General features: G+C 44.7%; 1 protein-coding gene across 1 annotated transcript in view; it reads right to left on the bottom strand.

The window, feature by feature from the left end:
• The window catches only part of LOC126416867 (dachshund homolog 2-like), an 879,718-nt gene that overhangs the window by 134,022 nt on the left and 723,130 nt on the right, over positions 1-22,566 (bottom strand). Inside the window, exon 10 of the mRNA XM_050084750.1 lies at positions 4,500-4,583. Coding sequence (XP_049940707.1) covers positions 4,500-4,583 — 84 coding nt within the window. The remainder of the gene's footprint in view (positions 1-4,499; positions 4,584-22,566) is intronic.

The following is a 22,566-nucleotide window of genomic DNA, read 5'->3' as shown; positions in this document are numbered from 1 at the left end:
TGCGAGAGAGAGACGTCGGCGGGCCATTGTCTGGCGCGGCCGGAGGGGACCTTTAGGCGGTTATCGCTCGCTATTTAGGCGGCCGTACCTTCCGGGCTGCTCCTCCTCCACTAATTAGGCTACTGCGCGGAGGGCGATGCGCTGCGCGTGTCGTTATTTCAATAAGGCGCGCCGCTCCGGGAGGGCCCCGAATCAATTTGGCCGCCGTTGTCTCCGCGTGGCCGGCCGCACGTGCCATTTTGACGTCACACTCCGCTTCTTCGGTAGGGCCGTCGACGCGCTGGCTGTCCTCTTACTTTCCGCCATCTTATTCTCAGAATAATGGTGGGAAAGCTGAGGTCGTTGACTCGAGCACTGTGTCTTTCTCACCTGCCGGCACAGTGTTACTGTGGTGTGCGTACTGTATGACCTTCGGTACACACACCATTAGATTATTTGACTTGTCGCTCTAACGAAGTAGGCGAGTGTCAGCAATATGTTGGTTGGTTGGTTGTTTTGGGGAAGGAGACCAGACAGCGTGGTCATCGGTCTCATCGGATTAGGGAAGGATGGGGAAGGAAGTCGGCCGTGCCCTTTCAGAGGAACCATCCCGGCATTTGCCTGGAGTGATTTAGGGAAATCACGGAAAACCTAAATCAGGATGGCCGGACGCGGGATTGAACCGTGGTCCTCCCGAATGCGAGTCCAGTGTCTAACCACTGCGCCACCTCGCTCGGTCAGCAATATGTCTCGTGGTCTTATTATGGCGTGTTTATCTTCTGCCGTTAGGTCAGACGATAGAAATGCCACTTGCGCACTTAGAGTAGCCGATTGACGGTAACCAACTTTAAACAGAACTTGATTAATTTTCACACACATTTATTAAAATAATAAAAATATAGATATTACGTAACTTGGTTCTGGATGCTATTTACAATTGACAATCTGAAGTTCCTTTGGTCTTGGTACGTTAATCTTATTCTCCCATATATCTCTGATACTTGACAAAGTGTCTATTCATTTATCTTCATGGCTATGTACAGGAATATGATAATCTTATTAGGCGCAGACTGAAACTTGACTATAGACTGGTAGAGACTGGTGCAGACAAATGCAGACTGACTAATCGGAGGCCTGTACACTCGTTATAATACCTCGCGTGTTCAGGTATCACTACGCGAGTGTGATCCGCGAGGAGAAAAGATTCTACGTTAGCAGCAATCTCATTGGCTGCGTTACGTATTAATACGCGGATCGGTGGAAGCGGAATTTGGTCCGTCTCTAAGGCAGCGCCATCTCGTAGTGTGGAGATGGACGAGCGCTGCGCCTGCGCTGTTGTGCTTAGCGGGGCGCGCTCTAGTGGGAAAGTTGTGTACGCGCTGACTACGCGGAACTACGTACACAGCAGTTGCCGTCTTGTAATGTCATCAGATGATTCAACCGACTTGCAACATGATTTATATAAGATATCTGTGTGGTGTCACCGCCACACATCCCACTTGCTAGGTGGTAGCCTTTAAATCGGCCGCGGTCCGTTAGTATACGTCGGACCCGCGTGTCGCCACTATCAGTGATTGCAGACCGAGCGCCGCCACACGGCCGGTCTAGAAAGACTCCATAGCACTCGACCCAGCTGTACAGCCAACTTTGCTAGCAATGGTTTACTGACTACATACGCTCTCAATTACAGAGACGACAGTTTAGCCTTCAGCTACGTCATTTGCTACGACCTAGCAAGGCGCCATATTCTTCAAGAATGTGTTCTGAACTGATAATATTGTGAATCACGTACCGTCAAGAGCGACGTTCATCATTAATGGATTAAAGTTAAGTATCAAACTAATTACGTCCGCTTTCTGAATTCTAATTCCTTGTCATGTTCCAGACCTCACGTCAGTATAGTTCTTCCCTCCTCACGCCAGCCTGCGTGAGCTAAAACGCGTGCATTTCGGCCTCCTCTAGCAACACGGTGTTGGCTCTTCTGCCAACACAACAATCTGTGTGGTTCTAAAAGTGGCAATTGACCCTGAATAAGGAAAAGTGTGAAGATACTCACATGAGTACTAAAAGAAATCAGCTAAATTTCGATTACGCGATAAGTTCCACAAATCTGAAGGCTGTAAATTCAACTAAATACTTAGGGATTACAATTACAAATAACCTAAATTGGAACGATCACATAGATAATATTGTGGATAGAGCAAACCAAAGACTGCGATTCACTGGCAGAACACTTAGAAATTGCAACAGGTCTACTAAAGAAACTGCTTACACTACGCTTGTCCACCCTATTCTGGAATATTGCTGTGCGGTGTGGGACCCGCATCAGGTGGGACTGACGGATGACGTCGAAAAAGTACAAAGAAGGGCAGCTCGGTTTGTATTATCGCGAAAGTGGGGAGATAGTGTCACAGACATGATACGTGAATTGCAGTGGCAATCATTAGAACAAAGGCGTTTTTCGTTGCGACGGGATCTTCTCATGAAATTTCAATCACCAGTTTTCTCCTCCAATTGCGAAAAAATTCTGTTGGCACCCACCTACATAGGGGAGTCATCACGATAAAATAAGAGAAATCAGGGCTCGCACAGAAAAATTTAAGTGTTCGCTTTTCCCGCGCGACTTCGAGAGTGGAACGGTAGAGAGACAGCTTGAAAGTGGTTCACTGGACCCCTGCCAGGCACTTTATTGTGAATAGCAGAGTAATCACGCAGATGTAGATGTTACAGAAATGGCCATCTCAGCTTTCAGATTCGCCCCTGAGTTCTTCGTTGCACACTCGCACGCACGATGTGGAGTTCGGACGGCGACCATACGAATTCCTTGCAGAAATTCACGCCCAGTACTGGCTTTTTGGTAATTCTTTTACTGTTCCTTAGCTCAATCAGTAAAAACGGAACATTTGTTGAGTCACTTTGTTACCCGTCTCACTGACCGCCCGTCTGCTGAGATGTTTTTTTCTCACGAATGGGCACATGTACCCAGTTGAAATTTATGCCACATACTAAAGTCTAAGGTCCCTTCCCGATGTAAAAAATTTAAGCTTCTATGCTACTGGAATCAGTACTTTCGGCCACTGATGTCACATGTTTTTATACTAGCAAGGTCGCTCATCAGAACCTATATGGTACTTCCCGTTGAACTAGACTCATGAAATTTGGCAGGAAGCAAGGTTTCTCAGTGCAAGTAAAAGAGAAAAAATCCAGAAATTGTTAATCTGTAGTTATATCACATAAAGAAATTGCATTTGTTCTCCGTCTCTCTGTCTAGTCGCCTGTCAGGACCTTCTTTTCTCAGGCAAGGGTATAGGCATCAGGTTGAAATTTGTCAACTACTAATATCTGTGGTCCCTTAATGGTGTAAAAAATTAAGCTGCTAAATCAATCCAGTCAAACGATGCGGCACAGACACAATCAACAAAGCCAATAGGTGAACTATCTGCATACACAATTAAGCTGGTATGGAATCCTTAGAGCACGAGTCTTAGTCGAACTTGTCCGATTTTTTTTTTTTTTTTAGGGAGGTTAGGGCGTGGTCCAAGAGATATTTCTCTGCCTGTTTCGTTCTCCAATGCGGGAGGCATCATTAGAGGCTATAACAATTCAGAAAGCAGTTACAATCTTACAGAAACTCAGCAAGTCGAACTGTTTCCAGCGTATGTTATGGAGCTTGTATTGGGGAGTAGTTGGTGTCGTTTCGTTTATTTAGTTCGTGCGTGCGCGCGTGCGTTCTACAAATATTTAATTGTGTTAAAAATAAAAGAATATAATTTGGTGTTCATACCTGCTTAAACAGCTGAGACAAAACTCAAAGTGGAGACTGGAAAGAAAAAAAAAATGTCGAGAAGCGATTTAGAAAATACGTTTCTTTCAATCTCATACAGAAATTATAGGAGCAGATGGTCAAACGGTGTAAAGCACGAGCATGGAGACCTAATGCCCTCAGGATCGAATACTGATCGGACCCCGGAAATTTTCAGTCGCTCTCCGATAAGACATGTATCGCGTTCCCCAGTTGGATAACTGGGGTGTTTCTGGGACACGCAAGTCGCCGAAGTGTGGTCCAACGGACTTATTTGAACATGGCCACTGAGGTATATGAAATCACTGTCCGAAAATTAAAACAACGTTCGTCATTTATCGAAGAAATTGTGAACCAAATTATGGAAATAATCACCACGACACCTTCTCTTTGCTTGTTACTATCAAAAAATTTGAATCATTCATTATTTTAAAGAGGCTAGGGAAAGATCTAGGGCCTTTCATTAAAATAAAAAAAATATTAATGCTACTTTTAGTTTCAAAAAGCGGCTGAAAGGTTCTGTCTCGAGGTATCGAAGTTCAGTATCGGAGACAAGGATGCTAAGCGTTACTCGTATACAAGAAAAATGCCACGAACATTATAAGGTGCTGCCATGTGTAATGCAGCTGACGCATTTTCTCTCAGTAGCATTATACGACAGAGCTGACGACTGCGCTTCGCCTTTAGCTGTGATATCAAATGGTCTCCCTGTACTCACCCCTTATCTTCTGCTCGTCCAGCAACTGGCGTTCCAGGCTCTCCTTAACCTCGCGTTCTCTCAGAACGTCCATCTTCAGTTCGGCTGAAAGAAAAACAAAAGTTGTTTCACATACCTTTCAGAGGCATATATTGTACAGAGATGTAATAAAAATAACAAGCCGGCCGGTGTGGTCGAGCGGTTCTAGGCGCTTCGGTCTGGAACCGCGCAACCTCTACGGTCACAGGTTCGAATCCTGCCTCGGCATGGATGTGTGTGATGTCCTTAGGTTAGTTAGGTTCAAGTAGTTCTAAGTTCTAGGGGACTGATGACCTCCGATGTTAAGTCCCATAGTGCTCAGAGACATTTGAACCATAATGTTCTGGCTGATGAGTGTATGTGACATAAATAGCAGTATCTTTTGAGTGAATTAACTTAGAAACTTAATTTTTTTTGTTTGATACACCAACATGTTCCGGAGAGAAAGGGGTGTTAAGAGACAAACAGACAGGCGGTTAAAAAGAGGGTAAAAAAATTTTTTTCGTGTGACATAATTGCAAATTGTCAATTTTTCAATTTTTTCCTTTAGTTGTACTGCTTCTTGCCAAATTTCACGATTCTAGGTCAACGGATTGACCCCTATAGGTTTCGAGCATCAAAATACATGACATAAATGGCCATAGCTCTTGACTGAATCGACTTAGACGCTTAAAAGTTTTACCCCGGCAAGGGACAACAACCTTAATACGTGACATAAATTTGAACTTGATACGTCTACATGTTCCTGAGAAGAATATTCCTAATAGTGGGTTAGACAAACAGACTCACCGACGGGCATCAAACCATTCCTATAAAAGTTCCATTCTTACAGATTGAGACACAGAAGCGAGACAGAGATTGGAATATATCCAACAAATAACTGAAGACATTAGGGGCTTATGCTAATCGGAGATGAAAAGGTTGCGATTGGAAAGGAATTCGTGGTGAGCCGTATCAAACAAGTTATCATACTGTCGATAACCCTCCCCCCCCCCCCCCCCCACCCCCTCCCCAAAATGTCGCAATTACAATTTGGGGACGGAACAGCAAAAAGAGACGGTCTGTACCATGTGCAGCAAGACGTTACAACACGAATCAGAATACTCGCGCGTCTAAAACGTATGCGGAAGTGTACTTGTTAATACGACTTTGTACGTGCAGTGCAGGATGCAGGCAGAGCGAATGTCAGGGGTAAGGAAGGGAATAGCATAAGATGCCGAGAAGGGGGGAGGGGCGCAAGGGGCGAGGAGGGGAAGCGTACATCCGTGACGCAAGAAATCTCCGATCTGGCGCCGCGGTAGTCGGCTGCTGTGTACACGCACGTCTATATATTTACATGTATATACACGCCGGCCGGCATAAAGCCCCGAGGCATTGTTAGTTTTTAGATGTGAGCAAATGATTTACTTTGTTTTCGCTCGTGAAGAGAGCGCGGGATCTTAATTAGCATTTAAATCTGAGGCGGCGCAGGGCGCCCGTGGCGGTGCACTATCGGCTGCGAGCTCTGGAGGCGGCGGAGGCGGCGGGGGCGGCGGCGAGCGAGGCAGCGCCGGCGGCGGGTGTCGTTGTTATGCAGATGAGCGGCGGCGGCGGCGGCGGCGAGGTGGCAGCGAGCGCCACGCCATTGATTTACTGACGGACCGCCGGCGGCTGCTGATCGCATCTGGGTGATTGTTTCTGCAGCGCGGCTACCGGCTCTCGGCTCTCTCTTAGACAACTGAGAACCCCCCCCCCCCCCCCCCTCCCCCCAGCACCACCACCACATCCCAACCCCTACCCTTCTTATCCCGAGCTGCATGGCTCCATCTTTCACCGCGCTGGATCCGAACCACTGCTTTCGCCGGTGCCCTTGTCGAATAACGACAGGGTTTCCGATACATCTGACTTCACGTGCGTCCCATAAGGGACCTTGATCTCTAATGTAGGAATGGGAAGAAAAACCGACCGGTTAACCTAAACCGGTATTTCAGTTCTGAATAACGGATATGTTTCGGTATTTGTTGATATCGGTTACAACAGGTTTTTTTTTATTTTTTACTGGTAATTTGCCGTCCGCTGTGGCCGAGCGGTTGTAGGCATTTCAGTCCGGAACCGCGTTGCTGCTATGGTTTCAGGTTCGAATCCTGCCTCGGGCATGGATGTGTGTGTTGTCCTTAGGTTAGTCAGGTTTAAGTAGTTCTAAGTCTAGAAGACTGATGACCTCAGATGTTAAGTCCCATAGTGCTTAGAGCCATTTCAACCATTTGACCTAATAACTTTGGGAAGAAAAGCAAGAAAAGAAACACAAATGAAATTCTAAAGTATCTACTCTTGCATTTGATTCCAAATCATCGACAGTAACAAAAAAAGATAAAAATAACGTATACAGGCAACAGAGATGACGTTCATAAGATACGTAGCGGCTGTAATAAAATGGAAAAATAAGGAATGAATCAATCAGATCAGGTTTAAAAATCATTTCCTTTAATGACAACATAGAAGTGACCAGAATGAAACGGAGAGAGCATCATGACAGAATCACAGAAAATAGATTACCAAGAATAATAATGAATTATCAGCCGGCTGGAAAGAGAGAACTAGGTAGACCTCGTAAGAAATCGCTGGATGGATAATAGAGACCGGAACAGGGAGTGCAACATCTAATCCTTGGAAGGGGATGACGATAATGATGACTAATAACAAAATAGAAAAACGACAAAATCAGTTAGTAACAGTAGCATTGCCAAAAATATTTCATTTTTTAACAAATCGTTTTTTAAAAAAGAACGGAGATTAATTTTCATTGGTAAAATTTGCGTTGGCTTGAAATAATGGATTATTATAGAAAATCGGAAAAGGCATCACTGCTACTTCAATAACAGTGCCGACAGAAACGAGCAGCAAAGACACGGTATAAGTATCGCCACAGCATTCATGAGACAATAATGTTCCTATAGAAATTCTTCCAATCCATATCAATACGTGGCATACGGCAAACCAGTGCTTACCAGTATTGGTTAAAAACAGTCTTGGTTGCAATTTTAGTTTTATATTTTTCAACGACGCGTTTCGCCTTATTTTAGGCATCTTCAGGTTATCTTTTCTAGATAGACGTGAGAGACACCAAGATCTGCATAACGCGTTCCCGTTCACAGGAGCGAGTAACAGAGTCTGTTAGACTGGAAATTGTATCGAGTGGATCCGTGTACAGATATGGAGACAACTTCATGAATCCATGGACCCTGCGTGTCACCAGGGGACTGTTCAAGCTGGTGGAGGCTCTGTAATGGCGTTGTGCGGGTGCAGTTGGACTTATGGGGACCTCTGATACGTCTAGATACGACTCTGACAGGTGACACGTACGTAAGCATCTTTTCCGAGCAGCTGCATCTATTCATGTCCATTGTGCATTCCGACGGACTTGGGCAATTCCAGCAAGACAATGCGACACCCTACACTTCCATAATTGCTACAGAGTGGCTCCACGAACATTATTCTGAGTTTAAACACTTCCGCTGGCCACCAAACACCCCATACATGAACATTATTGAGCATATCTGGGATGCCTTGCAACGTGCTGCTCAGAAAAGATCTCCATGCCTCCTGAAGTTTGTCGCAACATTTTTGAAATTTCAGCACAGTTGCTGAATTCTATCGCGACAACTATGTCGTCTACCGTGATTTTCATTTGTTATGAAAATCATTTTGTCATCTTTGCATATACTTTCGAAGGATACATAAATGACACAAATTTTTACATTGGTCTCCATTACTGTCGCACTGAAGCACTATATCACAGCATTCATTTCCCTAACTAAGTTTCCTACCTCAGAAATGAATTCATGAACTCTTACACTGCAAAGCTGTGATCTGCAACCATTTTAGTTCATTCTGATTTGCTTGCTCGTGCTTTTCTCTTACCTTTCCGTATTGTCTTGCACCGACTGCCACTGCTGCTATGTACCCGAATTAATCTTTTCATTTATATATGTCACTCGCATAACCGTCTTTCACCCCTTGTTATCTTTATAGTCAAATCGGGTTTCTCCTGGGGCCCACACGAGTACTTTCAGTCTCGGTTCGATCTACCTTTGTTTTTGTTTGTTACCACATAATCACCGCTACGAATTTTGTAACCGCGCGGCGTAACTTCGATTTCAGCAGTGTGACGAGATATTAATACACTATCTCAAACTGTCTACGCAATTTCTTTTACTATACATTCAGTCGGGCAGATCTTCCGTTTACATCTGACCTAAGAAAATTTCTCTTCAAATCTTGATAAATTCCCATTCTTGTTCTTCTTCTCACCAAATCATCCCTCCGTCGTGAATTGATCCCCGTTTTCCGCGATCTGTTCGATGTTGTACAGGAAGGAAAGTTTTGGCTTCAGATATTTCAGTATAGATCTCGGGCCTGCGCCAGATTCTTGGCGCCTCTGCTCAGAAACCGACGCCGCTGTTCTCCGGGCCACCCCTGCGACTCTGTCGGCAGCATTCCGAGCGGGCGGCGGCAAATTGCTCGTTTCGTTTCTGCGATTCCTGGGGCTCCTCCAGCGCTGGAGAGCGGCATTCCAGCAACAATGCGCGCCCGCCCCGTGCGCTGATGGCTCTCCAGCGGTCGTAGGCACGCCGAAGCCGGGGCCTGTATTGTGTCCACCGTTGTAATATGGCGTGCGACAGCGCGCCACAATCTGCAGCGTGGACCATACGTAGCGAACGGCCGTCTCACATATATTTCCATATTACGACACGTTAGTGTCGTAACAAATTTATTACCGCACATAATGAGACAGACAAATCGTGTATTAAAACAGCCACTAATGAATTTACAAAAAGAACTATCTTTCTTTGGTCTTCGAATCTGAATGCTCAACCCCTAACTTCAGAGATAAGCCTCGCTCTCTTTAACCCCCTCCCCCCCTTTTTTTTTTGCAGCAGGTGGTGATAATACATTGATGTTCCAACAGTCAACACGTAGTAATTACTAGAGAGTAATTTTGTACACTAGATACTAATTTTCTTCTCTAGGGAGTAATTTATTAAAATAGTCTCGAATACACTGATAAGCAGCGTAGACAAGAAAAGAGCAGACACTTTTGAAAAGTGGTGCTACGGAAAAATGCTGAAGATTAGATGGTTAGATCACGTAACTAATGAGGAGGTACTGAATAGAATTGGGAAGAAGAGGAATTTTTGGCACAACTCGACTAGAAGAAGGGATCGGTCGGCAGGACACGTTTTGATGCATCAAGGGAGGGAAGCGTGGAGGGTAAAGGTCGTAAAGGGAGACCAAGAAATGAATACACTAAGCAGATTCAGAAGGGTGTAGGGTGGAGTAGTTCCTCGGAGAGGCTTGCACAGGATAGAGTAGCATGGATAGCTGCATCAAACAAGTCTTTGGACTGAAGACCGCAACAATAACAGTCTTGAATTACGTCGATCAACTGCATATAGATTCATTATCAACGTAATTACCTGTAGATTCTCCTGTTAGTAACCTGTGCCCTGACTTTCGGTGTATCAGGACGTCGTTAGACTTACTATGATTCATGTTAGGACAAAGTGTACGCCATGGATTATTATAAAAATATACATCCAGTCGACAGTGGTGTTGCTACAGAAATAATTACGTGAGTTTTCATTGTCACAAGCATAATCAGCTTTCTCATTACTCATTGACGCCTTCCGACAGAAAGAAATTCCAAGCTGCAGTTGTGCCTATACTCCGCAGGTCACCTTACAGTTAGTGCTGCTGACATTTTCCCCTCTTCCTCGTCCCGTCATTTCACGAAATGTATTTGTAAGGAAATAATATATTGCGTGACTTATCAGTGTTACCGGAACTTGGTCAGTAAACCCCGACGTGTTACGCAAAGCTCATTAAACGAACCCGTGACGAAAAGTGCCTTTCTTCTTTGGAGTTCCTCTATCACCTCTCACTAATTTTGCCCGTTGAAGACTCCCAGATCGAAGAGCAATATTCAAGAATCGATCGAAAATTCGCTTGTAAACCAGTTCTTTCGCAGACGAATCCCGTTTCCTTACGATTCTTCCAATGAATCTCATATTGGCGTCTGCTTCCCCTGTTACTAGTTTTATGTAGTCATTCTACTTTAGATCGTACCTGACGGTTGTTTATGGATATCGTACGCATGGTACTGTTTCGAGAGGTTTACCTACAACAGTATAAACTAATATAAATGGCTCTTTTCGCCTATTTTGTGTAATTCGATAGATCTATTTACGTTGAGATTAACTGCCAGTCCTTGCATCATTTTTGGATCTTCTCCAATTAGATAGGAACTTAAGCGAAAACTTTACATTTCAAATGTATTTTTACTAACTAGGACAATATTTCGAACAAAGGTCAGAGTTTAGTGAACGGCACACAATTACACAGTTGCAATTACAGAGATGGACAAATATATGGAACACCACAAATACAGTTCCATGCCTAATACGTTGCAGGAAACGCGGCGGCTTGTAATCGTCTCAAAAAAGCATAAATACAGTTCCTGTATGATTTTTAAGAGATATTATATCATTCTTCCTGCAGGATACTAGCAAGATCGCGCAGTGGTTAGACACTGGACTCGCATTCGGGAGGACGACGGTTCAATCCCGTGTCCGGCCATCCTGATTTAGGTTTTCCGTGATTTCCCTAAATCGCTCCAGGCAAATGCCGGGATGGTTCCTTTCAAAGGGCACGGCCGACTTCCTTCCCCGTCCTTCCCTAATCCGATGAGACCGATGACCTCGCTGTCTGGTCTCCTTCCCCAAACCAACCAACCAACCTAGCAAGATCAGGTAATGGTGATGGAGGTCGACAGCGATCACGCATCCTTCTCTTCAAAGTAGGTAACAAAGATTCAGTAATACTGAAATCTGGTAAGTGTGCTGCCCAAGGGAGATGTGACAGTTCATTGTCGAGCTCACTGGACGATGTGAGCTATGTCAACAGGGGCCATGTCCTCTTGGAACACAGCATTACCTCTGGAGAACTAACAATGTACCATGGGATGGATATGGTCAGCCAAAATGGTCACATAATCCTTGACGGTAATGCGATCTTGGAAAGTAACCATGCGGCCCATGGAATACCGCCGCAATATGGCTGCACAAAACGTGACCGACCGCCTGCCAAGTTTCTCTCCTGGGAAAACTAGACCAGATCCTGGAAACAGTGTGAAACAAGATCGATCAGGTCAAAAGACTTTCTTCCATTGCTCCAGCTTTCAGGTTCTATGGCTCTGGCAACACGTTTTCCTGTTAGAGGCATTTGCATCACAGATGAATGGTTTTGAAATTCCAGTTCGCCCTTAAATTCCCCGTTAATGGAGCTCCATTCATACTGTATTTGTGCTGACGGGGTACGGGAGAGCGACATTCAATTCTGCTGTGATTTTTGCAGCTATCGTCTCCTTATTTTTCGTCACAATCCTCTTCAGTGACCGTCTGACACGATCTCTCAACACAAACTTTCGTCCACGTTGTCACTTAGCTGATGATCTCTTTCTGATTTACCTGTATGCCGTGTAAATCTCGATACAATGACTCTTGTACACCAAACATTTTGGCTACCTTTGTTACACAAGTGCCCACCATATGATCACCAACAACTCGACCACGTTCAAATCCACTTTGATCCGACATAATTCTCTTACAGCTAGAAAAAACACTGTTTTGACCACAATTGACACTTGCGACGTACTGAGGACAATGCACAGGTGCCGTCCGTGGTCAAATACAACGGGGTTGGCAAGCATCTGCCTTTATGTTCAAGCATGCATTTCTCGCGGTGATTCTGAATATCTGTCCAAGCACTGTACCTCGCAAATGACTAGTCTCTGGATCCATGTTTACTAAAACGTTTTACCTCTTTTACCGTATTCTTTCACCTGAGTCACTTATCGCTACTAAATTAATTACGATACAACTATCATATTGTGAACCGCACGGGCTCTGTAACACACCCGACGTATTCGTCCCGTTAAGAACGGAAAGTTTTGTATCAAGTTACAGAACTGGTCCTACACTAACGACACACCCAGATGTATCAGCTCATATGCATTAACACGTCTAGAAACGTGTGGTCGCACAGGGTAGTCCGTGAATAGAAGGTGGGAGTATTAGTCAGCTTGGTGGAACAGTCGCAGAATTTGAGTTAATTTCCCGACTGCCGCCTTGTGGGATAGCAGACGCGACGGCCATTGATTAGGACGAGACGGGCAGCGAGCGAGCTAATTGCAGGCGTAAGTCGGCGTGAATGGTCCTGCAGCCAGCCAGCCGTCGGGTCCTTTGGCGCTCCCCGCTTCTTGAAACTGCCTGCCGCCTCCGCCTCGCCTGAGTACTTTAATTCAATTACAGAGCATACAGAGGAGGCCTATGATAATACTTAATGTGATGTTATGTGTGCAATTAGCCCTGCATTATTGGAGCGCCGACGGCCGGAGAGGGAGTCCAAGGAAGGGCGTGGGAGGAAGACAGGGAGCAGCAGATTGTCGATAGTGGCGGCCGATGTGCGGGCGGAAGGCAGGAGCAGGAAGAGCTGGGAACCAGCAACCACTTGCCACTGCGCTTCAACAGTTGCCTCCGGACCGGTTAGTGTGCGGAAGAGCAAGCAGCAATCCCTCTCAGTTTTGAACTGTTACCAGTTTTATACACTGTACAGAGATCTGAAACAATTTTGAAAAATATTGAGATTTTCTGAGATAAATACGGGTGACGCTCAGTATTTAATGCAACACCTTTTTTTCGGCCAATTTCGGTTGAAAAATGTAGAATTTGTTGTGTGTATGTATGTATGGTCTTCCGCCTTACGGCAGGTCTTGTCATGGGTTAAGCCTCTTCCACTTTTGTCTGTCCATAGCCAGTCTTTTCATTTCTGAATATTTGGCTCCAGCATTTGATATCTTCTTTTCCCTCTTCCCCTTTTTCCCTCCACCATTCCTTCTATTCCTTCCTTCAATAAACAGTTCCTCCTCAAACAATGTCCAATCCAGTTCCGTTTTCTCTTTCTGATGACTTTCAGCATGTTTCTTTTTTCTCTAACTCTTTGTAATACTTCTTCATTCCTTACTCGGTCTTCCCATTTCCCTTTTTCCATTCTTCTCCATATCCACATCTCTAGCGCTTCCAATCTTCTTTCATCTTCCTTCCTCAATGTCCAGGTCTCCACCCCATACAGTGCAACGCTCCCGATGTAACATTTGGCAAGTCTTTTCCTCAGATCTTTGTTTAGTGGTCCACAAAATAATTTCTGTTTCCTCTTGAATCCTTCTTTTGCCATTAAAATTCTTTTCCTAATTTATGTTGAGCAATACATATCATCCATTACTATGCTTCCCAAGTAACTGAAGTTATTCACTTGCTCTATTTCCTCTCCCCCTATGTTCTCTCTTTTTCTTCTTGTTAATATTCATTCCATATTCTTCTAATTTTGTGTTTAGATCATCTAACATTTGTTCCATCTATCTTGCACTCTCTGCCATCACAACCATGTCGTCTGCAAATCTTATACACTCCACTCTCCGACCCTCTATACAAACTATTTTCCTTCCATCAAAACCTTCACTAATAATTTCCCCCAGATATATATTGAACAGTGTTGGTGATAAACAACAACCTTGTCTTACACCTCTTCCCAGTTCAATCACCTCGGATCGCTATCTATATGTAGGTTATTTGAAGAAAGTGTCACATATTCCTACAGGGGATAGTACTGATCAAAACAAGAAAAAAGTTCCGATAATGGTATGACGGGAAAGCAATACCTGTTGAGATATGACGAATCTCTCTCCTCTCCCTAGAAGCAGACACTACGGCAGTGCTGGATCTGTTGTCAAGCACCCTGACACATCCTTCCAGCGTTCTTCGCAGTGAAGCACTCACACTGTCAGACACATCCGGATCCATTCGAATCGCGTCACTTTCATTGGTCACGTCTGCAAATTTTCGATGAACTGGGAATAAAACAATGCCTTTAAATGTCACCATAGGCAGCTACCGTGAACGGGTCCGGTATGTCCTCGACCATTTCGCCCCCCGTGTAACCTTGTGGCGAGGTACTGTCGACTGATCCATAGAAATTGGGATGGCGTCCCGAAGTGCATAAACCACAGTCGTTGTTTTTCTGTAACGGTAATGTTCTTCAACAGCGCTGGTAATTCATGCCACAGAAATGAGTGACAAATAACACCTGTTAATCTGTTTCGTTCAGTGTATGGTCGTATGAGTCTGCCACCAACAATACCTGCACATACACTGATACTGAAGCGATCCTCATGCATCACTTTCGTGACTGCTCAAGGATTTGAGTCTGGCCATATGCGATAACGGTGATAATTTACTATGCCGTCTCCTGTTAATCTAGCCTACATCACCGAATACTAGGCCGGCCGTGGTGGCCGAACGGTTCTAGGCGCTTCAGTCCGGAACTGCTACGGTCGCAGGTTGGAATCCTGCCTCGGGCATGGATGTGTGTGACGTCCTTAGGTTAGTTAGGTTTAAGTAGTTCTAAGTTCTAGGGGACTGATCCCATAGTGCTTAGAGCCATTTGAACCATTTGAACCGAATACTAGACATTATTCGTCACGAGTAAAACGGTCCATATCTCAACAGGTATTGGTTCCTGGGCCTCTCATTATTCGAGCCTTTCTTCTAGTTTTCACCAAAACTGCCTCCCCTAGAAATATATGATACTTTCTTTTAAATAGAAATACAGATGGACCAATGATGACAGCTCTCTTTCAAATTAAAATAAAAACGGAATGCCATCGTAATACTCGTGCGGTTGGAAGGAAGCTGTTCTTTCGCTGGCTGTGCTCCAGGATTCCACGGGAGATTTCGTGCCTGACGGCTGTCACATTACGCCCCCGTTACAGCAGTTACGTGCTAACATACAATTAAACGCGTTCCGGCGAGGGCCGTGGGAAAAGGATGCGTGCCGCAGCGAAAAGGCCGCCAATGCTTATAACGGCGCCGCACACTCTGCGATAAGGCGCTAATTTTTCTGCCGGCGGACGCGCCCTCCCCACGCAAGATTTCGGCGGTACTTTTCTATCTCTGGGGCTGTTACTACGTCATCGGCATACAGAGACGCTAAACGCAACAAAGCGTGTGTCAGTAGCTGTCTATCCACCAATCTCTCATCGTCGTATCGCAATACATGCTGCTCCGATACTCATATCCGGGCGTCGAAAAAGCGAAGCAGGTCAAGGATGGTCGCGAAAGTGCTAAAATTTAAGCACCTCATTCGCAGCTTATCTGTGAGCAAATGTTTACTCTCCCGATTTTCGCCACAGACCGTTCAAAAAGTTTATCTTCATGCTCATGAACAAATTCAGTGCGTCCTGAATAACACATTTCCTCTAGTGTCTTTTACAGGACCAAATTTGTGTCTAATTTGTGTTTCATATTTCAGTTAATCCTAACTGCCGAACTGATTATAACTGCACTCTAGTCTGGTTGCATCCGACCACTATAATTTGCTGGTATTGCTTCACTCCAAGCAACTCTCAATATGGTATTATGTCAACCAGTCTAACACATCGGCCGCCATTAACGCCACGTTTCGAACACTTCCGTACAATTCACTGCATGATTTGCTATTGAAAATGGTTTCAAATATTTCGTTTCTTCTCAGCTCGATGTTCAACACCAGTATCTTTACCCAATAAAGTTTTCATCTTCCTCACCGGATCTGTATGATTTCTCTATACGTATGGTGTAAGTCTCGTTTTTCGTCATGCTCTATCTCTTGCAGCCACGACAGAAAAATAATTATTTTATTTGCTCTGCTACGTTTATTTTCTATCTTACGTTCACTTCAATTATTCTTATCTTCCGTCTCTTCTACACGCACAGTTGGCGTTTAACTTCTGCAGACATTTCTTCTCCTACTCAGATCAGGACTGATCTAGTCTCCGTATATACCACTCATAGCTAAACTTATTGCTCTCTGCGATTCGTGATACGTCATAAATTCACCAAGCATTTGGGTTTGTATTGCTTCTACTTGTTACGCAAATCTTCTAGATTCCCTGCTACAATAGTGACGTCATCGAAAAACTTTATGACTCGCAGCATGTGTCCAGCCCACTGCAGAGGGCTTTCCCTCATCTTCACATAGATAGGTGACTTTCCGCACTGCCTAGACGCATTTCGTCATTGCCAGGCCAACTGTTCACCGAAGCATATTGGTTTCCGTTACAGCAAGTCGTTGCTCTGTTCCTTTAGTTCCGGACCAATATTCCCCACCGTACAAGGCATCTGGGTGGATTATCTACTTCAGTTAGTACGGTATCTTCATATCACAAACCACACCAGTCATTGTTCGCCATTTAAGCCATCAGTTGTTAACGCGACTTTAGCTTTCGGGAAGGAGTGAGCCGTCGACAACGACTTTTGAGCCAAGATACTTGAAACTGTTGGTCTTTCACGGATCTATATGGTCGATCGTGACTGCCCGTATTATATGCATCCGTTGACGTGTATTCAGTCTGAGGCGCAGTGCAGAGTGTTGAAGGCGGATCCTCCATGCATCATGGACCTGTCGTCGAAAGTCGTCGTCGTTTTCAGTAGCCAGTAGCACATCATCAGCATAAAGCAAGATCCAACGTGATAATTTATAAAAACCTCTGGTGATAATGGACATTGCTATGATGAATAGGAGGCGAGAACGAGCAGATCACTCAAGGACGACCACAGAAGTAGGAAAGTCATCTGTAACCCCAGCAATAGAAAGTACCCGAGTTTTAGGATGGTAGCAGAGCAGCTAGCCCCATTCAATTAGTTCTCCAGGTACTTCTTGCTCCCGGAGAACAAACCAAACCGTATCCGATCCCACAGTCTCAGTAAAGTCGAAGATATGTGTGTAGCTGTGTCGCTTGGCGAACGCAACGTGTAAGAGCGTCTCCTTGAATGGATGTCAGACGGCTGATGACTGTATGCATGAGCTTCAAACCACACACAGAGTGGCACCCCAAGTCGATTCCAACCGAGTTCTGCGGCAGCTCCTAAACAGACTTACAAAAGGCGCAGTGGAATCGCGTGAGCAGAGAATCAGAGGGGGGAGTGAAGACGCCGACTCATCCGCGACTCCTCTCACACCTCGGGGCGGGCGCCCGCGCTGCCATCTATCACCGCTAATTGCATCACAAACAGAGACGATACGCCGCGCTCCCCGCCAGATGGCTGCGGATTTGAATGAGAATCCAGGCACTCGCTTGCGACTCTCTCTCTCTTCCCCCCACCCACTCAACGACAGCCGTCTTACCAGACGATGGAACGAAAATATTTTTTCAGACGTCGGAAAATACTTGGCACGCGTTTTCCTCCTCTCTCTCACGCCTTTTTTATTTTTTTCCTCCGCCTGCTCTTCCTTTTATCTGTTTGTGGTACGGAAGCTCGCTTTCATGCGGCCCCCCTTCTTTGTTTATCTGCTCGCGTCGTTATTTCACGCGCCTGCTTTTCGCACTTTGCTCAGGACCAAGCGGTATGTATCTCCTGTCATCCGAGCGAGTAGAGCGGAAAGTAAATCTAAATGTTCGAGAGTAACGAAGCTTCTAACGGACATCATTCATTTTCAACCGTGCAGACAGTGGTTGTGGATACGTCTTTTTTTTCAGTGCGTTAGAAATAGCAGCCAACTAGTTGCAAAATACAGGTTCATTAAACCTTGACTAAGGTTTCTAGGTTTCAAAAGCGTCTTCTTCAGAAGATGAAGGACGTAAAATCACATTATCCAGAGTCAAAGACGGAGACATTGACTCTGGTGCATGTCATTCAGTGAATCACCATATCTGCTGACATTTAAACATAAAACGTAGCATCAAATTAGATGTTAGTTTTATGTAAATATTTCACGTGGCGTACTATATATTGTTGTATCCTGCGTCAAATATGTGATTTTCTTTTAATTTAAGAATTTTAAGACAAAGCCGTACAACAGACATGTATTTACATGGTGATTTAGTGGATGACACGTACTACAGTCAACGGCTCCCGCTTTGACTATAGATAATGTGATTTTACGTCCTACATCTTCCGAAGAAATGATTTTGAAATCGTCGAAACTTTGGTGAAGGTTTAATAAACCTGTATCTTGCTGGTTGGCTGTTATTTCTAACGCAATAAAGGCCTTGTATGCACAGTTGCTGAAGCATAGTCATGCTCAAATTTTTTTTTTAAGGTACATCTGTATCTAAATCTATACTTCGCAAACCACTTTGTGGTGGATGTAGCGGAAGGTACTTTGTGTATCACTATAGATTCTCCCCTTCTTGTTCCTGTCACGAATGGTTCAAGGAAAGAACTGTTGTTGGTAAGCCTCCGTGGGAACTCAAATCTCTCTAATTATACCTTCACGATTTTTTCGCGAGACAGGTGTAGGAGGTAGCAGTACGTAGACTGGCCCTTGTAGGAAATCATGCTCATAGAATTCTAACACTAAGACACATCGTGATCCAAACCTCCTCTCTTGTAGCGCCTGCCGCTGGAGCCATATTTGCATCTCCGTCACGCTTTCGAGCTTACGAAACGAACCTTTGAAGAAACACACTGCTCTGCTTTTAACCTCTGTTTCACCTATGAACCCTTCCTTGTATGAGTCCCAGACTGCCCAGCAGCATTCAAGTGAACATCGAAAGAGGGCTCTGTAAGCGACCTGCTCCGTGGTTTGACTCTCGTTACGCTCACAGCTTTTCGAAAACAGAGACTTCCACAGTCAAACTTACTCAGCGCTCTCCGGGGGACGTAGCACTTCTTACAACAATTCGTGTAGAAGTTAGTATGAGAGACAACCTAGAGTGGTAAAAAGGTTGCCGTACTTACAGCGAATTCGATACGAAATATCCCTCCGTTATCCTCTTACACTGACGATAATGAATTTTGTTTGTTCTTATGCAGACGAAGTGAAATATGTAAATATACTCTCACACACATCTCCAATCAGCAGTAATGAGTATGTTTGACGCTCTTCGTGGAGGACTATCATTTGCGAATGGCATTAACACGTAGATCGCGAATGTGAAACAAATAAAGCCAGTAACTGTCGAGACGAAACATGTCGTTTCTGAAAAAAGCTGACTTATCGAAATAAGAACTCATCTACAGTATCCCTAATTATTTCTGTTTTGTTGTTGTTGTTGTCGTTGTTATCGTGGTGGTGGTGGTCTTCACTCCGTAGACTGATTTCCTCCACGCAACTGCGCAAGTCTCTTCTTCAGTTAGCTGACTGACCTCGACCTGCACTCATGTCATTAGCAACTACCACTGACTATAAATTCTTATTCTTTAGGGACTGAGCTAGATACAGCATGCAGCTTGTTGCAAATTGTAGCTAAACTCATGAAATTTTTTGTAAATGCTCTTCCACAAGTTTATGAGTCTCTTTGCAAATGGTAGTTTAAGCGAAGTTCTTATGGATACAGTTCTACAAGTGCACGCTGTATATCACTTACCAAAATTTCAGCGAAGGGTTTCCAAGCGATCGTGTACCGTCGAACAGGACTTCTTTGTTCGCCAGTTCTCTGATAAAAGCTTTCTTTCCAGAGAGGGATCGGTAGAGATGTAACATCACGTTTTACTACGAAAATAACTGTGCCAGATACTGTCCTGTATGTAGGAAACAAAGACGTTACACCTTGCATAAGAAAAGCGAACATCATCACTGCATTATCTCTGATTTTTATTATCTCTGTTGCTGAATGTAATGTTCATCACTCGGATTTTGTTCTTGGAGCAACAAAGATGTAGGGCACTCATAATTGTGAAGATTACGTATTACAACTCGCGAGTAAAAGTATTCAAGAAAGAAATAAACGAGTACTCATCTCTGATAAATAATTAGGTGAGACTCGAACGTAAGTATTACTCTTTCCAGTCATTCCAATTACTACAGAAAGTTTCAGCTACACTATGTCGACGTGGAGTTGTGGAGACGCTGGGGAGATTGGCGAACGAATCTGCAAATAAACACTGCGCTTTTCAATGCACTCGAGACAACCCAACAAGAAATCTGTCACAGCTCTTTACCGACATATTAGCACATGACAAAAGACACACACGAGGCGAGTTTAGTTTCAATGGACATTTAAACACACCATTTGAAAACGAAGACCATCTTGTCTATAAAACCATTAAATGCGTTGAAAACAATATGGGGACTGTCCAAGGCCATCACGTTCGCTAGACACAGCTGACCTTGATTTTCTTTCTTTTTTTGTGAGATTACGTTAGGAAGTGTTCAGTCCACCAGTTCCTGACGTGCAAACCCTTACGGCACGAACACGAAGTGCTGCAGAGGCACTGACGGAAGAGATGTTGGCAAAGACATGGATAGAAATCGTGTATCGCCTAGATGGTCTACGAGAAACAAACGAAACATATCTGGAAGTGCATTCATAAAACACTTTATGATTTAAGCTACGATTTGCAACGAACCGTATAGCTCTATCTAGCGTAGTTCCTAGATGCTCTGGGGAAAAAAAAATGGTTCAAATGGCTCTGAGCACTATGGGACTTAACATCTGAAGTCATCAGTCCCCTAGAACTTAGAACTACTTAAACCTAACTAACCTGACACACATCCATGCCCGAGGCAGGATTCGAACCTGCGACCGTAGCAGTCGTGCAGTTCCGGACTGAAGCGCCTAGAACCGCTCGACCACCGCGGCCGGCGCTCTGGGAAAGACTCCCTGCCGACTCGTTATTACCACAAGAGTAACATAACGTTATTTTTAACCTATTTCTATGACATAATATAAGCCACCCGTTGTGGCCGTGCGGTTCTAGGCGCTTCAGTCTGCAACCGCGTGACCGCTACGGTCGCAGGTTCGAATCCTGCCTCGGGCATGGATGTGTGTGATGTCCTTAGGTTAGTTAGATTTAAGTAGTTCTAAGTTCTAGGGGACTGATGACCACAGATGTTAAGTCCCATAGTGCTCGTTAAGTCCCATAGTGCTCAGAGCCAGTTTTTGAATATAATATAACATAAAATGTTATACCTGAAAAAGACACTAATGCCTTAACTGCAATAGCAGGATAAAACATTAACAGCTTAATGCGAACATGACGTCATTTTGAAAGTTTATAGACGCTGTAGGTCCGTATTATAGGAAATTAATATACTTAATTTTCATTTGACGTGAAGAGATTTCTGTTTTTCAGCAATGCTTTTCTCGCTCCTGCCAGACTTCGTTTTACTTCCTCTCTAATTCCGTCTTCACCTATTATTTTGCTGTCCAATGTCTCTTTTTCTGATCTAATGCCATCAGCATCAACATTTTTAATTCGAATACGTTGCGCCATTATATTTTACCCCAAGACTTGCCTTATAACCCCTTTTGAAGGCGCTATCAGTTCCGCTGAACTGATTTTCCCTATACATATCCGTCTCTGACACAATTTCGGTGTCATAATTTTTGCATATTCACTTATCTAACCCGTGAGATATTCAATACATACTTATCCTTCTCGGTGCCGGATTGCCTATAGACGATGTAAGAATTAGGCACAGGACCTGGCTGTGTTCTCGCGCACGTACACGTGCGTCGTGCGTCCGCTTTTTCAAACTGCAATGGGCGACCTGGAGCAGACTCGACGGCCAGGCGCTGGTGGCGCCGTTCCAGGCGGGCGGCGCTTCTGGGAAATTCAATAAGCCGCGATGCGGCGCGGGACTGCACACGCCGGCCGCTCCGCCGCCTCACCGATTTCTATCTTTCACGGTTACTCGGAATACCGGCCTACAATGGGAGTGGGGCGCACGGGACCGTATAATTATGGAAATAATGAAATTAAATGTACACCAGATAGCCGATCACTCTTCGTAAGCGAAATTGAGCCGGAATGAGTCTCTAGGAGCTGGAAGGGGGTGGAGGAAGGGTGACCTTGGGGGGGGGGGGGGGGGGGGAGGAAAGGCGTTGTCTGTCCCAGGAGGAGGGGGAGGCGAGGAAACAATTACCCGGGAGCCGTTCTTTAGCTGTGCGCAGCTCGCGGACCGAAACAGCTTCCTTAGCAGCGAGCAGAATGGCAAACGAGCACAGTTGGTAATGCACCACCTACAGTAG

The sequence above is a fragment of the Schistocerca serialis genome, chromosome 8 (genome assembly GCF_023864345.2).
Source record: "Schistocerca serialis cubense isolate TAMUIC-IGC-003099 chromosome 8, iqSchSeri2.2, whole genome shotgun sequence".
Lineage (NCBI taxonomy): Eukaryota > Metazoa > Arthropoda > Insecta > Orthoptera > Acrididae > Schistocerca > Schistocerca serialis.
The sequence above is the reverse complement of the archived record's forward strand: the minus strand, read 5'-3'. Positions and strand labels throughout refer to the sequence as shown.